The 18,153-nt window shown below is 38.5% G+C and overlaps 1 protein-coding gene across 1 annotated transcript in view; it reads left to right on the plus strand.

The window, feature by feature from the left end:
* The first annotated feature begins 2,585 nt into the window (after positions 1-2,585).
* The window catches only part of TLK1 (tousled like kinase 1), a 140,363-nt gene continuing 124,795 nt past the window's right edge, over positions 2,586-18,153 (plus strand). The window contains exon 1 of the mRNA XM_028510949.2: positions 2,586-3,175. Within this exon, the coding sequence (XP_028366750.1) occupies positions 3,037-3,175 (139 nt within the window). The 5' untranslated portion in view covers positions 2,586-3,036. The remainder of the gene's footprint in view (positions 3,176-18,153) is intronic.

Below are 18,153 nucleotides of genomic sequence, written 5' to 3' on the forward strand. Positions count from 1 at the left end.
AACAAATGATGATGTAATCTCACAACCCACGGGCTAGCCATTAACTTTTTGGGGTGCATCCATGCAGTCATTTGTTATGTATACTTACAAATTGGGATCATACCCACTTTTTCATTTACTGTAGCGTGAAAATTTTATCTTTTTCAGTGCTCTTTGAAGACATGATTTTAAATGATGACATGACATTCCATTTTCAGGCTAAGCCACGCAGTTTACTTAATTAGTTCCCTGCAGTAGCCTCTTTATAAGTAAGTGTTGAATATCTTTCTCTTAAGCTACAAGAAGGCAAGAATCAATCATTTAATTGTTCTTCCTCAGCAGCATTCATAACAAAAATATAGCCAAAGTAATTGGATTAAGTATATGCTGCAATCATCTAGTTACCATTTCAAATAAAAGGAGTTAGTCTATATGCAATGTAACCAACATTGATATGAAGTAGCCAGAAGCTCTGGGGAGAGTTGGAAGATAACCTACCACCTGTCCGGTGAGAGCTGCTGAGCTCTGCATTAAGTCTTGAAATTTGTAGGAGCTTTAGAGATCACCTGGTGACTCTAACTTCTCTCTTCGTAGATGAGGAAATTGAATCAAGGATTGTTACCTGCTGAGACTAATACCCAGATCTCTTGGCTTCCTTCCTGACCTGTGCTATTTTCACCACAATCAGCTGACTAAGCTAACTCTTAAAATATTGAAAGAGCATATTTACATACAGTTACCTACATGTTGTTATAGAAACTGTTTCCCCTTCTAGTGTATGTACTTTGGTTAAAACAGAACAAAACAAAACTAATGGTAAGGTCCTAAATGAGTATTCAAGAAAAAGAAAAGCATGTAACTGCCAAAAACAGTGGAAACCACACAACATCCATCAACAGGTGAATGGATAAGTAGTGTGGTATATTCACACAATGGAATATTCAGCAATAAAAAGAAATGAATCATCGAGAGAGATATATATATAAATAAAACAATGTAGATGAATCTCAAAATAATTGAGTAAAAGAAGCCAGACAAGAGTACAAATTGTGTCATTCCATTTATCTAAAATTCTGGGAAATGCAAACTAATCTGTTGCAGAAAGCAGATCTGTAGCTACTTGGGGATGGGGGTGGAGTGAAAGAGGAACCTCAAAAGGGTATAGGAAACTTTGGAAGGTGATGGATATACTCATCTCCATTGTAGAAATAGTTTCAGTGGTATGTCATGTCAAATCTCATCAAATTGTACATTTTAAATATGTAGTTATTGTATGTCAATTATATATCACTGCAGTTGTTCCATTTGTGAAATCTACCTATTAAGTTCGAAAAACAGAACAAGACTAGAATCTCACTGAAGAATCTAAAACATAAGAAAGCTAAAATTACTTCTGCAAATAAGTGACAACCAAGGTTCTATTCTAGTATGTTTATCTGAACAGAACATTACTGTGAGAAATGCAAAGTCATAAAAATAAAAAAGAAACGACACTTTTGTCCCCCTGGTAATCATGCCATTTCCGCATGCCTGTACAGTTGCTCTATATCATAATCTTTTTAGTGTTTTATGCACTTTGCTTTTTTAAAGAGAGCAATAACAATGTATTTTTTCCTGAACTATTAGACTACTCTTTGACATACAAGATGTCCAATCCCTGGTATGTCTTGTATATATGTGGATGTGTAGAAAGCTACACTGTACCTATAAATTTAAGCAAATGCTTTTATTTTGCTTTGGAGTTTTGTGGTCTGGACTCAGCAGTGGCACTGGAAACAAACTGGAACTTTCTAGAAACCATACCCTCTCCTACAAGATAAACACTAGTTTCCATAAATACGTGAATTCAATAATCAAATTTGTTTAGATTTCCCACTTATTGTTTTGAAATAAAGAAGTGATATACCACACATATGGTGCACAACACTGGTAAAGATTCTCTTTCAGAAGACATTCATAAAGTTCTATTTCCACACTCCACCTCCAACTTACTTTCTTAGCTTTTATTCGGCAATCACTCCCATTCTGTAGACGGGGAGACGCACAGTTTTGTTCTTTTGTGTTTCTTTTTTTTTTTTTTTTTTTTTGCACAGTACAGATGGATAAGGAAGAAGCAAGTCGCAACTTTTCAGTTCCATTTTGAGAAATGATCACATCGAACTCCTGACAAACGCCAGCCCAGCGAGGAGTAGCAATTCTCCCCAAGCAGGGTGTGGGTCGGAATCTAGGCGCGCTTCCGCGGCAAAGGGGTAGTCAGGTGGCAGCGGAGCGGGAGCTAGAGCCAGAGCCGCGCGGCGGGGGCGCGTGCAGGGCGCGCCTCCCTCCGGCCGGCGAGGGGAGGTGGCCCCCGTGCACAGGAGTCCGCCGACCCAGGGCTCCCGCGCCGCGCCAGGATCCGCGGGTGCGCCAGGGGCGCCCGCATCTCCTCCTTCGCGCGCTCACTCCCTCCCCGCACCCCCGCCCCCAACCCCTGGCAGGTCCCTCCCCCATGCTTGCTCCCGCGGCCGCCGCCGCTGCTACCGGAGGCGCAGGAGCCTCGCGATAGTGTTTGCACAGGCGGCGCGTGACGCCGCCGCCGACTGTAACTGATGCAGAGGTTACCCCGCCGCCTCAGCCGCCACCCACCGCCCGCCGCTGCCGCCACCCGGGCGACGCCGGGGGCCGACGCACTGCAGAGGTGCCGGCAGGTTCCGCCCGCGGAAGTCTCCTCGTCCGGCGCAGCCCGCGCTCCGCCCGCGCTCGGACGCCGGCACCGGCGGACGCCCCCTCGACGCCTCCGCCGCCGCGCTTCTTTCCTCCGCCTCTTCTCCGGCGCGCCCGCCTGCTCCCTCGCTTCTCCCCCTTTTCCTCCTCCCAGTCCCCTCTCCTCCCCTCACCTCTTCCCTCTCCACCTCCCTCCTTCTCGGCTTCCTTCCCCCATCCCCTTGACTCTCCCCTCCCTGTCCTCGCTCTCTAGCTCGCCCTCAGTGCGGCCCCCGCCATGACGGAGGCGGGTGCCGGTGCCGTTGCCGCCGTTGCCGTCGCAGGGGGGGAGTCGGGTTCCCAGAAAGTAGCTTGATGAGTGTCCAAAGTAGCAGTGGAAGTTTGGAGGGGCCGCCATCTTGGTCCCAGCTCTCCACGTCTCCAACCCCGGGCTCGGCGGCGGCGGCCAGGTCCCTGCTGAATCACACGCCGCCATCCGGGAGGCCCAGGGAAGGTAAGCGCCGTCGTACCCGCGCCCGCTCGAGGGCCTCCCCTCCCGCGCCAGGGCCCCCGCGCGCCCCCGGTCCCCTCTCCTGGACCCCTGGGTGGGGGATGGTGACGAGGTGGACGCAAGGCGGCCGGGCTCCGGGGAGGTAGTGCCGTGGCTGTGGGTGGTGGTTCGCGGGTGGTAGAGGAGACGGACGAGGGGGTGCGCGCTGGCTGGAGGGGACGGGGCGCGGCGGGGCGCACAGACTCCTCCAGGGTTCTTAAGAGCTAGTCCTCCTAGGGTGGGAAGCCTACCCCTGGACGCGAGCCCCTTTCTGCTCCATTTGCTAGTACATTCAGTACTCTTAACCTTCTGGCCTCCGGTCTCTGGTGGGTTTTCCCTCCCGTTGAAGCATTCATCCTCGAGCCCCCTCCCCTTCCCTCGCGCACTCCTCCCATAGAGGCGGTCCTCGCTTTACGAGCTCAGCTGCTCTGGACCTAGAGGATGTCCCTCGTTTGCAGGGTCTCTGCCCTTTGGGGAGAGCCGCTGAAATGATCAAAGCTGACATTGATCCCTTGGTTGGCTCCCTAGAGCAATTTGAAGGGTAGATTGTTTGGTGGGCAGGCTTTTAAAACCACCCCTTCAGATGGTTGCAACTTTTTTACCTTCGCCATCACCTCTTAAGTGTTTTTTGCACTGCAAGTAGGCTACTGTTGTTCTTTGACAGGGTCGTGGGTTTTGTGGGAAATATCTGCGTAAAGGTTACTGCAACACGCACTAGATCGGTTACAATTGTTTTCTAAGTTTTTGGCTTCTTGCACGCAATTGTGCTGCCACCAGATGTAGCAGTTACACAGCTAGTAAGGCACTGGAATGCTTGTGACTGAAATTTCAACTTGCTGTAATTTAACTTTAAGTATACCACATAAAATGAAATTTGGGAGAACATGCGTTTACGGGGGAAGAATAGATGTGCTTAAATCGCGTTTAACGCTCTTTTGTCTGGAAAACCGTTGAGGGTTATTCATCAGCAATTGGGAAATGGGTTGTTCACTCCCAGTTGTGTCACACAAGGAGATCATAACCACCTTTTTTAAAAAACCGTCTGGCAGTCCAATGCTCTAGTGAAGCGTCTAAAGAAAACAGGAGCTTTGATTTATGTAGGCATCGGTGGGATTAATTTACTTTGAAAATATCTGTCAATTTTTGCTAAGAGGCTTGACAATTGTTACGTGTTTTGTGCCCTGAATCCACTGGTTCCGGCATAGCATTCTTTGTCATTTTGTTCCTGGGAGCATGTGTGAAAGCGACAATAGGTTTAAAGATTGGCACGAATTTGCTCTAGAAAATTCATGGGAAGGTTTGATTTATGGCATCCACTAACCTTGCTGAATACGTTGACTGACGGTTTTTCCCCTTTTCTATCACACCCCTACCACTGCGTTCTGATTATTAGAAGATAAAAGTTTGTTTAACGACTAATTGAAATTAATTTCATTTGGTGACTTTCTTTGCATTTAAAAATTTGTAAGTGAATGTCTTAAAATCTATTTTGTAAATAGAGCAGTTGGTTACTTTTGTTGTTTCATTAACACGTTGAATGATAGTGTTATGAATCATAGTGTAATGAGTGATAGTAAATGGTGGTCTTGGGAAAGACTCCTTTTTTAAGGCTATACCTTTTTTCATGTATTCATTCATTCCTCAAATACTTAGCCATTTTTGTAAGCTAGGTGCTGTATTAAATAAGACATGGCGTTGAATTGTTCAACTGTGACACCTATTATCAGTATTAGTAATTTGGGGGCTGCAAAATCTAGATTGTGAGTTTTTGAGGTTACGTCAACCTCAGTTTAAAAAAACTTCTATACTGGTCTGCACTTTTCCTCATGTTTGACTATTTTGAGGGGTTGAAATAATTTAGCTTGAATTTCCAAATGACCAGAATTTCCTCAGCAGTTTAGATTACAATAGATTTTTATGTAACCTAAACTAGTGGTGTATTTCTTTTTGACCATCCAACATGCAAGTTAAAACTGTGTTATCCTCTCTAGGGTTATACTACATTCACCTTGAAACTATAGTCTCAGCTTTCACTAATGCTGACAGGAATTGCATGTACTAAGAGCCAGGTATCAAGATGGAGACATTTTCGATTGAGTGGGATCTCAGTTTAACAGGTGTTTAGCGTCTTTTCCAGGTATTCCTTTAGTATGTTGTATACATTGACGTTAACTGAGAGAGCTTTTGACTTCTGGTGACTGCTAGTAAGGATTTTTAGTATAAATGGGTCTTGAATATTTGTGTCAAGAAGAGAACAAACTGAAAAATTGAGCCACATTAATGTAATACATAATAGTGAATTTGAAACTTAAAAGATATGCACATGAATGTTTACACATATAAAGGTTATCTCCATATGTGGATGAACTTTTAAGCAAACTTTGAAAATGGGCTTTTTTAAAGATGTGTCCTAAATAGCTTTAAAAATTAATTATTTTGAAGTTTTGATATATTTGAAACCAAAAGAGTATAAGCTAATTGTTTTTAATGCTCCATATTTTGGCTTTTCCCTTTTCTTTCTCACTGTATTACTATCATATTGATGTAGTTTTACTTACAAATAAACACACTTTTAAATATTACAAGAATTAGGAGTATATTAGAATTGAGGAATTTGTATATTATAGTGTAGGCTAGTTTTATTTTCTTGGGAGCTCCAAAATCCCAAAGCTTTTTCTTTATCAATCTTGAAGTTTTCTGATTCTCAGAAAGTAGTTACTGATTCCACATTGGCTCTTTTACACCTGTGATCTCTATTGTGTTTTACCTTTTAATAATCCTGTGATTAAGGAAAATAAGAAATTAAGTACATTTTCAAATAAATATCAGTTTTACTATGTTGAGCCCTCAAAACTTAGCTAGACAAGCAGTGGGGTTTTTTGCATATCAGTACATGGGTACTTTTGAATGGGTTATTCCTAAGAGTCAAATTAATGATTATACAAAAGCCTTGTATTTTTTTGTTTGTTTCATCCTACTGGATATGAAAATTTGCTTTACTTGGATGTAAATACTGAAAGTAGTTTGGTTAAAAGGATAATATCGCAGTGTAATTAAACTGTTGCTTTCTGTTTCCATATTTACAGACTGCATCCCTTAAATAGAAGAATTAAAGTATTTGACTCCAGATGACTGAGTAATACCTGTAGGGAGATGTTAAAAATAAAGGTGTACCAGGTGGCCCTTTAATTTCTTGAAGTCACTCACTGAAAGATGATAGGGGTGTAATGTTTAAGGATTGTACCTCATGAATAGATAGGCTATAGGTAGGTATATTTCTTTTTGACCAGCTGGCATGCAAGTTAAAACCGTGTTAATCCTCTCTAGGGCTATATATTCATCCTGAAGCTATAGTCTCACATTTCACTAATGCTAAAAGGAATTGCGTATATGAACTCCCAGGTATCAAGATGGAGACCATTTCAGAGACATATTTACATATTAGAGGGGAGAGAGAAACCCAGGATAGTCAGAGGTCTGGGAGTCTGCCCCTGAGAAGTGGGCTTGCTTTAGCCTATTTGGTCTCAGGACCTTTTTACTCTCTTAAAAATTATTGGGGACTCTGAAGAGATTTTGTTTATGTGGGCATTGTCTATTGATATTTACTATATTAAAAATGAAATCATTTCAAAGATATTTATTAACTTAGCTAAACTAGTAAACTGTTTACTAGTTATTTATTTATTTATTTATTATTGTTTTTTTGTTGTATATTTTTACAAATCACTTCATTTTCTGGCTTACTAGAAGACAGCTAGATTCTGCTTCTACTTTCAAAAGTCTATTGTGATTGTTCTGACTGAGGTATGTGAAGAGACTTCAGCATCATAGTTGGAAAAAATCGCTATTGTAATAGCTTTTTGAGAAGTTGCACATATTTTTAATATTACACCAAAATTTGACAAGTGGCAGTTTTTTTAAATGGTCACTTGTAATGTGGCAATAGATTGTATTCCAGAAGTGTCTATAGGGCCCGCAAGAAATTTGTGGACCATACATTTAGCCTAAAGAAGAGACTACTTACAGGGTGGGAAACATGATAGTTGTTTTCAATGATTTCAAACACAAACAGAAGAGAGAATAAATGTATTCTGTTATTTTTGAAGGTGCACCAGCACATGGAAGTTCGGAAGGCATAGATGGAATTCAGTATAATTTTTTGACAAGAATGTAAAAACGGTATATAGCAGCTAGAATTATCCAACAGTGGGAAGAACTGCCTGTTGAAGTATTTAGCAAAAAGAATTTAAAGCAGACTACAGGGACACTTTAGGGGGAGGCAGGATAAATTCTGTAGATTCTTATTTTGGTCTATTGGATTAAGTTACTTAAGGTCCCATCCAATTTAAAAAATGTAAGCTTTCTGTGATTCTTTGAAAATCCCTAAATATAGCTAAATTATACTTATATATCCCTGAATGTTTTTGAATATTCTCTTAAGTGAGTAGTATGAAGCTATTGTTGACTTTATTACTATTTTGCATTTTTATTGTGCTTTGCCTCTGAGATTTTTCCTGTATTTTCTGGAATCAACACTATCAGTCTTCCTGAAATCTTGCTAAATTCCCTGTGAAATATAGTAAGCTTTGAAGACATTTTAGGGAATCAGATATTGCTTATGATACAGTTTAGTAGTGTTGTAATATATTTGGGTACAGAACTTTAGAATACTGTTGGGGGGCTAATTTTCAGTTTTGATAGAAACTGCCACCAGTCTTTATAGTCTTTTATTTGTAATTGTTTATGTGATTGCAAAAGTAATATGCTTAATATGTGCTGCTGGTTTTTAAAGCCAGAGAGTTTGAAAAGAGGATACTTGAAGAAAATGTATTTAAATTGATCTTTCTTGAATTTAAAAATGCATGTGAGGGACATAAATAAAATGAAGAATTTTAATTATTCAGAGAATTGTACGTGTAATATTTATCATGACCTATAACAATTCACATTTTACTTTTATAACATAATCTCTTTTGTGAGTTGGATTGAAAGGTTAGATTTTAGCCCTTGCTGGTGTGGCTTAGTGGACTGAGTGCTGGCCTGCTAACTGAAAGGCATTGATGTTTCTCTCCTTTTCTTTCTCCCTCCCTTCCCCTCTCTCCGAAAACAAATAAATAAAATCTTAAAAAAATAAAAAGAAAAAGGAAAGGTTAGATTTTAGGAGATGGGAAGTTGAGCATAAATTCCCCTAACTTTCTTGAGGTCAACTTAATAAGTGTAGTAAGTGACAAACAGCTGGAGACTTGTACTTGTTCTATTTCAATTTAAAGCTCATTTTCTATAGAAGAGCTGTAGGAATAAGTCATTTAGTTTTATGAAGTCCTTATGCTTATTATTAATTTTCAAAAATCTTAGAATAATTCAGAGGAATAGTGTTATAAATTAGAAGAAGCAGTATGGTAGAGATGAGAAAGTACATCATTGACTGTAGTTGAAATCCAAGTGTAGTTTCTTCCTTGCCATTAACTAGCTGTATGACCTTGGGCAAGTTGCTGTCTCTGCTTCAGTTTCAATAAAATGAGAATTATAGAACTGAAGGGAGCCTTGAAAGCAAGTGAGTCGAAACCTCTCCATTTTATATAGATGAGGAAACTAAGATGATTTGTCCAGGTTTTTACTGTAAGAGAGTTGGCTCCAAAATTCAGTTGCCTTACTCCCAACTTAGTGCTTTTTCCAGTATATTTTGTGGCTTCTTTTCATCTGTAAAATGAGAGGATTGGATTCCAGCCTCTCAAAGGTGTCTACCAGCTGAAAAATATTCTTTTGACATTAGTCCTAATATAATTACCCAGAGAAAAGTTAGTATACTGGTGAAAGAAATGTTTTTGAAGAAACAGTTGTGACCTTTTCAGGGTCATGATTTGGTTTGTTAAGAGAGAGCAGTCACCTTCATTCTTACCAAAAGGTTTTTAAGTTTAGGAGCATGGTAATTAGTGTGGTGGGTAATCTCGTTTTTTTAATGATCTGCATTCTGAAACGCTGTTTTGGGTATATTAAAAAGAACATAAATTACGTAAACAACAATGTGGTGCTCTGAAGTGAATTATGGTGATTCCTCCTCAGAAATTATTTCTGCAGTATTTGTCCCCTTGAATTAGGTGCCTCTGTACCTTAGTATCCTATAGGATTGTTAATTTTATAGCACCTCCATCATGCCCCCTTTGATTATAGTTTTATTTATGTTGCCTACTAGACAAAGGTCTTGAATTCAGAGACTTTTTTTTTTTTTGGTCTTTTTTATTGTATTTTTTCTATTACCATTTCTGTCTTATACCCCTCTCCCCGCCTGCAATTACTACACTGTTGTCTATGTCCAGTAGTCCTTTTTTCCTGATCCCTCCGCCCCCTAACTCTTTACCCCCACCAGAGCTGTCAGCCTGCTCTCCATCTATGAGTCTGTCTCTGTTTTGCGTGTTAGTTCAGTTTGTTCACTAGGTTCCACATTTGAGTGAAATCATATAGTGTTTGCCTTTCTCTGACTGGCTTATTTCACTTAGCATAATGTTCTCCAGGTCCATCCATACTGTTGCAAAGAGTAAAGTTTTCTTCTTTTTTACTGCCAAGTAGTATTCCATTGTGTAAATGCCCCATAGTTTTTATCCACTCATCTACTGATAGACATTTGGGCTGCTTCCATATCTTGGCAATTTTTAGTAATGCTGCAGTGAGCATAGGGGTGCTTATGTTCTGTTGACTTAATGTTTCAGGTTTCTTTGGATAAATTCCCAGAAGTGGTATCACTGGGTCATAAGGCAGTTCCATTTTTAATTTTTGAGTTATCTCCAGACTGCTTTCCATAGTGGCTGCACCAGTGTGCATTCTCACCAACAGTGCAAAAGGGTTCCCTTTCTCCATATCTTCCCCAGCATTTGTTTGTTGGTTTATCCATGATAGCCATTCTAACTGGTATGAGATAATATATCCTCATTGTGGTTTTATTTTGCATTTTTCTGATGATTTAGTGACGATGAGCATCTTTTCCTATGTCTGTTGGCCACCTGTGTGCCCTCTTCGGAGGAGTGTCAGTTCAGGTCCTTTGATTGAGTGATTGCTTTTTCATTGTTGAGTTTTATAAGTTCTTTATAAATTTTGGATATTAATCCCTCATTGGATGTATCGGTGAATATGTTCTCCCATTCAGTGGGTTGTCTTTTTATCTCGTTGATGGTTTCCTTTGCTGTGCAAAAACTTTTTTAGTTTGATGTAGTCCCAGTTATTTATTTATTTTTATGTCTCCATTGCCTGAGGAGATGTATCAGAAAAAACATTGTTACGAGCAATGTCCAAGGTTTTACTACCTATGTTTTCTTCTAGGATTTTGATGGTTTCGGGCTTAACATTTAAGCCTTTAATCCATTTCGAATTTATTCTTGTGTGTGTGGTGTAAGAGGTGGTGCAGTATGTTTTCATTTCCCCATTTTCAGTGCATAGTAGGTAGGATGTCCTCTATAGAGTTGGCATCCAACAAAAAGCTTTGTTGAAGACTGTTGTTTTCTTTAAAGTGAAGTGATTATGTGTCTTAATAGTACATATCCCAGGCTCAAGAAGATGCTTATTTTAATAATTCTTAGCTACATATATTTTAGAGAGTGATATGGATAGCAGTTACAATAATAGCTGAGATATAGTGTTTGCACATGGTAATTCATTTAATTCTTATAACTGTGAGAAACATACAATTATTCTCATCTTATAGATGAGGAGACTGAAGCACAGAGACGTGAAGAAGCTTGCCTAGTGTGATTCAGTGTAGTAGATGTTAGTGCTGAAATTTGAGCCAAGTCTGCATTTTCTACTAGGATATAGTGCCTAAAATACAGAAATTTGGTTTTGGGTAATTTATTGCTTTTCCTAAGCAAACTTAATTTACTTTCCAGTCCTTTAGGTCATTCAGTTTACCTCTGAACTTTTAATAATTTTTTTCAAAGATTTTATTTTAATTTACTTTTTTAGAGAAGGGGAGGGAGGGAGAAGAAGTAGAGAAACATCACTGTGTAAGAGATACATTGATCAGTTGCCTCTCGCATGCCCCCAACAGGGGGCCTGGCCCACAACCCAGGTACGTGCCCTGACTAGGAATCAAACTGGTGACCTTGTGGTTCACAGGCCTGTGTTCAATCCACTGTGCTCCACCAGCTAGGGCTTAATAATTTTTTTTATGCAGTTCTTATACATATTTGAAGATATGGTTAAAACACACACACACAACCCCAAAACTCAACAACCTGATTTAGAAAGTTGTACCAGCAGCGCAAATCTTACTTACATTTCATATATTCAGATAATGTTTACGACTTCGATAGAAAATGTTAGAAGTTCACTAATGAATATTTTCACGTTTAACCTAAATTGGAATGTGATTTACCTTAATATTTTGGCCTCATAAGCCCACTGTAGCCATAGCATTAGAATTTGAACAATAATTTTCCAATGTGGATACAAGAGTTCACTTATTGAGGAGGCCTGCTGAGACTCTGAACAAAATTGAGATGCTTTAGTTGAGGCTCAGTCTATATGCAGTATTTTCCCTAAACATTTAGTTTTATTACTTTATTGTATACAACACAGATCCCTTGGTAACATGTATTATTTAGTAAATCTTACAAGAATCAGAACTTGAATGGGTTGACAGGAATTCAAAGCATAGGGTGGAAAGATATGCAGAGCTGATGCAAGTGGTAGGATATGAAACAAATCTCAGTGTGATTTGATTATTAGGTCTGAAATTTTGTGAATTTCAAGAAGACATTATACCTATATTTAAGTAAACATGCTTATATTCTAAAAGTTGGCATTGAAAAGCCAATGGTGAGTGATTTGGGGGGATGACTTGTAATGTTTGTTCTTCACTTATATGGATTGTTAAGAATTGGTTGTGAGACTCATGAATTTGTGCCTTTTCTTGGAAACTAATTTATGTAGAGAGAGTGACAAACTTCTGGTAAGCTTCTAGGTTTACATTCTTAAGCTTTAACCTGGTAAGTGCTGGTCCTTAAATGTGATACATTGTGTGACTTCATGAGTGCATGCTTGACTCTGTACATGCGTTTCTGCCTGAGACCAGTGTAGTGCCACTGGGGAAGGTCATAAGGGTTTGTGTGCAGCCAGTCAGTTCATCATGTCTTTCCTGATACTTGGTGCATGTTTTTTATTTTTTTTAACAAGTTGTATTTGCTTCTTTAAAGAATGCAGTTTTTCCTTTTTCTATTCACAGGTTTTTTAAAACGTCACTGCAATTAATGTAGTTCAGTCAACTTTGTTACTTTTTAAACTTTATCTCATTTATTTAAAAAATACATGTACTTATTAATGTTAGGCCTGGTTCATAGCACTTTGTAACTAGTGACTCCTTTACTTCTAACAATCATATTAAATAAGTACTAGTATATCCCTATGTTACAGATGACAAAATCAAGGCATATGGAGATTAACCAATGTACCCAAGGATACACAGAATATGTAGCAGTGTGAGGATTCAGACTAGGCTCCTGAGTACTTATTAAGTAATAGGCACACTGTTCTGTCACTGTATCCCATTGAATGGATCTACTATAATTTACTTAGCTAACCATTTCTCTTTAGGTAGTGTGCTAGTCATGATTGTTTTGCTTACTTGTGATAACAACAATACAAGCTTTGCCAAAATAAAAATAATTTATTGGTTCTCCTAACTGGGAATTGCATGTATGGAAAAGGATGAAATATAGCTTTAGAAACAGCTTAGACCCAAGATCGCAAATAATGTCATCGAGCCTCTTTGTCTCCATTTTTGGGTTCTTCTAGCCTCTTGCTTCTGGAGCCTCAGACATACCTTTTAGCTTGGCAATTATACTGGAAAGACAACTTCTCTTTTCTAATGTCCTCATACCAGTTCTGGGTTGATGCTCATGTTTTCTAATTGTCAATTTCTTAACCAACCATCGGGACCTGGCTGATGAAGTATGGCAAGGTAGCCATTATGGCATCGGTGGGGTGAATGGGGGACCTATAGAAAGCTAGGATTCAGTCCCCTTAAAATCTGATGGATTAGGCAAGTAGTAGTTTTTCTGAGAAAGGGATCATGCTGAACGAAAACAATTTAACTGCTGCATTTTTCAGACCATAAGACGCACCTATGTTTTAGAGGAGGAAAATAGGGTAAAAAATTGGAAGCAAAAAATGTGGTAAAATATTTAATACCATAAATATTATCTCACCATAGTATCTCACCAATGTACATGTAAAGCTACATTCAACTATAAGGTACCACTCCCCTTTCCTCCCAAATTTGGGGGCAAGGGCATCTTATAGTCCAAAAAATGCAGTACTTCCCTAGGTAGTTATTTAGGTTATTTCTTTTTTAAAATTTATTTTAAATTTAAATTTTATTTTTTATTTTTGTCTGTTATAGATAATGCTATAATGAATATCTTTAAGTAAAAGTTCTTTTAAGGTGATTCCTAATGGAATTTTCAGGGCAAAAAGTATAAAACAATTTTAGGGTTTTTGAAAAATGTTGTCTGATTATTATTTGAAGGATTGTACTCAGCTCATCCTATACTATCAGTGCATGAAATTGGCATGTATTTTTTGACGTAAGTAGAGTTCAGCTCATCCTAGGAATTAATTACTGGGCTTAAATATTAACACAGTGCCTTGGGCTTAACCAAAGAGTTGCAAACCTGGTGCAGAACATGTATCCAATCCAAATAATCAAATGCTTTATTATAATTTATCTGGGCATTTCTCACTCTCACTACTTAAAATTTTTTACTTTATTGTTTTTAACAACCACAGAACCAAAAGGCTAGTAAGGAGCAGCACGCTGCAAGATCCTGGCCCAACTCCTCTTGCCCCCAGTGTCTCCCAACTTTTACCTGTTTGACAGCATTATATACTTAGTTTTTGGGTATTGGTGCTATGTGTTAAAAGCATTAGAAATTTAGTGTAACATAACATAATGTAAGTTATAGTTACAAGTACATATTTGTTAGACATGGGTTACAGTTTGGGTTTTGCTACTTAACTCTAGTAACTTAACCTCAGTTTCCCACCCATAGATTTTCTTCATTGTTGCGTGAGACAGTATTACCAACTACTTCACAAGGCTGTAAGAATGAAATAGGAAATTTGTGGCACATTAACCAGTCAGTATGTGGTTAACTGTTACTGTTACATGCAGATATAATGATGCTGTACTATTTAATTTTGTTCTTTTTTAAACAGTAAGAATAGGGAACAAATACTATTTGGATAAAGGTGCCATATGGCCAGAGCATACTTGACTTACATGAATTGTCTCCCTGGCCTGTTGAAGATTTCTAGCAGAGCTGTGTCTTGCAGAGGCAGATTTCAAATGGTGTTCTAAATTGCTGCTTTTGTCATTTCAGTTCTTGTAATTTTTTATGGCTTGAGAATTGATCAAATTTATGAGACACGCTTATAACTTTTAAGCAAGAGCCAAGTACTAGATTTGGATTAGCAGTGTTTATGCTTTATCTTTGGTATGCAGAAACATGCTTTAAAGAACTACATCGAAAATTATCATAGGGGCCTGCACTGTGTTTTTGTGTTCCTGTTTGTTTTGTTTTTAAACATTTTATTTATCTTTAGAGAGAGGGGACGGGAGGGAGAAAGAGAGGGAGAGAAACATCAGCGTGTGGTTGCCTCTGGCGCATCCCTTGCTGGGGACCTGATCTTGCCTGCAACCCAGGCATGTGTGCTGACCCAGAATAAAACCAACAACCTTTCAGTTTGCTGGACAATGCCCAACTTACTGAGCCACACCAGTCAGGGTGTATGCTCCAGTTTGTGCCTAGGAGAATGCTTTATGTGCACTAGGTGCTTAATAATGTGTGTTTACTAGTGGGAGTATAGGCAGTGGAGCATAGAGGTTAGGATTGTGGGTTTACTGTAGATAGAACTGTACTTGCTTGTATTCTTTATCACTTCTGATCTTGGGCCGCTTACTTGCTATTATTGTTGTTTGGTGTGAGTATTTGTACATGTGTGAAAAAAATAACATTTAAGCAATATTCCTGCATCTGTACATTTCCCTATTGCATATTTTTCATAATTATCCTTTAATTGAATGTATACTAACTTATTTAGATAATATCTATACCGGAACTTAATTATAATTGTTAGTCTTATTTTTACTGTATAATATTGTGGCATTTATTATGCACGTAATCATTTTTCTTCTTTTGAATTACTTTAGTATACATTTCAATAATTTGGTTAACTGGGCAAAAGGAGTTGCATATTGTGATGCCATTTAATCTGTATTGTCATTAATGCTTTTCTAATGGGTTAACTAGGATTTTAAAGTCTGCTACTGCTTTTCAGGGATGAATCAGTTGTCAGAGCTTTAGAGTTTTCTAGAAACCTTATTGGTATAATTTATTCACTCACCAAGTATTTCTGGACCTGGAGCCTAGCACTGGAAAAGCAAAGATATATAAAATATAATCCCTGCCTTCTAGTAGCTTGGTCACAGTCTAGTGAGGAAGACTGTAATTTGTAACATGTAATTTATACTTTTAAAAAACACCGTGTGCATCAGATGAAACAATATTAGTTCCCAGCTTTGAGCTGATTTGAAAAGAACTGTAATACAGTTCCAGCATATAAATACTATATCAAGGTGTTATTCATTGGTCATTTGGTTGATGGAAACAAACTTAAGCAAACCAGATTTATTATTATAAGGATATAGGGCTGGATATCCCTTAGGACCTAGGTAGACCTCAAGGGGACTGAACCATGGTAGCACTGTTCTCTTGTGGCTCATAGTGCAACCCTTTCTAGTCCTGTGAAGTAAAGTTCTCTAAAAAAGGAAAAGTGCGAAGGGAGGAAATTGTATTTCTGTCACGGAGCATGAATAAAGTATTCCTTAGAGAAGGGAATTAGGCAATTTTCTTCCAGTTTAACTATTAAATGGTATCTTTGTTTCAGTTGGTATGACTTGATTGTGAGTGAGCTTGACTTAATATTTGTAACAAAAGTTCATGACCAAATTTTTTCTTTTTCTTTGAAAAAAAGATTTTATTTTTAGAGAGGGGGGAAGAGAGTTGGAGAAAGAGAGGGAGGGAAACATTGATCGGTTGCCTCTTGTGTGCGCCCGACCTGTCCCACCCTGGGACTGAACCCGCAACCCAGGTGAGTGCCCAGGAGAGTGCCCTGACCAGGAATCCAACCAGTGACTTTTTGCTTTGCAGGATGACGCCCTACCAACTGAGCCACACTGGCCAGGGCAGCCAAATTTTCTTGAAGTCTGTATCTTAGGGATTAGACTATATGATTGTAAAGTCAATTGTTGTTATGATTGATGGAACCATTTTCTCCTTTAGGTTTTTTCTTTTTATATACGTATATTTTCCACTATATAAAGGTTTATACTTTGATCAAATTAAATTAACCAGTTTTTCCTTGTGATATTTTTTTAAGTATAGTTCTTTAAAAGTCATTGCCCTCTAAAGTTTAAGTACTCTAATTTTAGTGGGATTCAGTTTTATTTTTTAATTTTATATGGTGCTGTACCTTTCATTGTTTAAACATAAACACATATAGGAAACCACACAAGTTGATCCTTAGTGAATTCCTATAAACTACCATCTGTATAACTGTTGCTAAGTGAGGAAATAGAACATGAACATCACTTTAGAAGCCCTCTGCCTGCCCCCATCAGTCCATCATTACCTGCTCCCTTCTCCTCAAAGCAATCAGTATCCCGACTTAATTGTGCCTGTTCTTCAACTTGATATTCATGGGCTCATACAGTGTGTTTTGTTTCTAGCTGCTCCACATGTTTTTGAGATTCATCCATGTTAATTCCTGTAACTGTGGTTCATTTTTATTGTTTTATAATGTTACTTTTTATGCATATACACAAGTTTATTTATAAAATTTGTTGTTGGGTGTTTGGATTGTTTCCACTTCCTGACTGTGACTAATAACACTGTATGAACATGCTTATAGCTGTGTCTCCATACACTATCTGTTGAGTCTGTACCTAACAGTAAAACTGCTAGGTTATAGGGCATGGGAGCATTTGCCTTTGGTAGATCCTAGCAGTTCCCTAAAGTGGCCATATTAGTTTACTTTCCCACGAACAGTGTATGAGAGTTCCCATTGCTCCATATCTCACTGACAGTTGGAATTGTTAGTATTTATTTTTGTTATTTTGATGAATGTGAGGTGGTGTTTGTTGTTTTAATTTTCATTTTCCTGAGTTAAGATGTTTACCATTTTTTTCATAAGTTACTGGCTTTTGGAGATCTATTGTAAAGTGTCTCTTTAAATATTTTGGTCAGTTTTTCTTTGAGTTTGTTTAGGAAAAAAAATTACTTGAAGGAATTCTTTTTGTATTTTGCATAAATACCCTTTTTTAAAAAAAAATTGTAAACATCTCCCCCCTGTTCTGTGGCCTGCTTTTTCTTTCTCTTTATGGCATTTAAGGGGCACTCAAAATAGTTTACCTCAGCCATTTTGATATGTTGCGGTTCATCTCAAGAGTTTTCTGATTTTTTTTAAAGATTTTTTTTATTTTTAGAGAGACGGGAAGGGAGGGAGGGAGGGAGGAAGAGAGGGAGGGAAACATCAATCAATGTGTGGTTGCCTCTCAGGCGCCCCCTACTGGGGACCTGGCCTGCAACCCAGGCATGTACCCTAACTGGGATTCAAACTAGCAACCCTTTGATTCACAGGCCTGTGCTCAATCCACTGAGCTACCCCAGCCTGGACCTTAATTTTTTTCTTCTTATTCTTTTGACCTCTTGGTGATTTAGGATTATGTTAATTTTTACATATTTGCGATTTTCCCAAATTTCTTTCTGTAATTGATTTCTAATTTAATTCCATTGTGGTCAGAGACTCTTTGTATGCTTTCAGTTCATTTCAATTTGTTGATACTTGTTTTATGGCCTAGCATATGGTCTGCCCTGAAGAACGTTCCATGTATG

This window comes from Phyllostomus discolor, chromosome 4, assembly GCF_004126475.2.
Source record: "Phyllostomus discolor isolate MPI-MPIP mPhyDis1 chromosome 4, mPhyDis1.pri.v3, whole genome shotgun sequence".
In the NCBI taxonomy this organism is placed as follows: Eukaryota; Metazoa; Chordata; class Mammalia; order Chiroptera; family Phyllostomidae; genus Phyllostomus; species Phyllostomus discolor.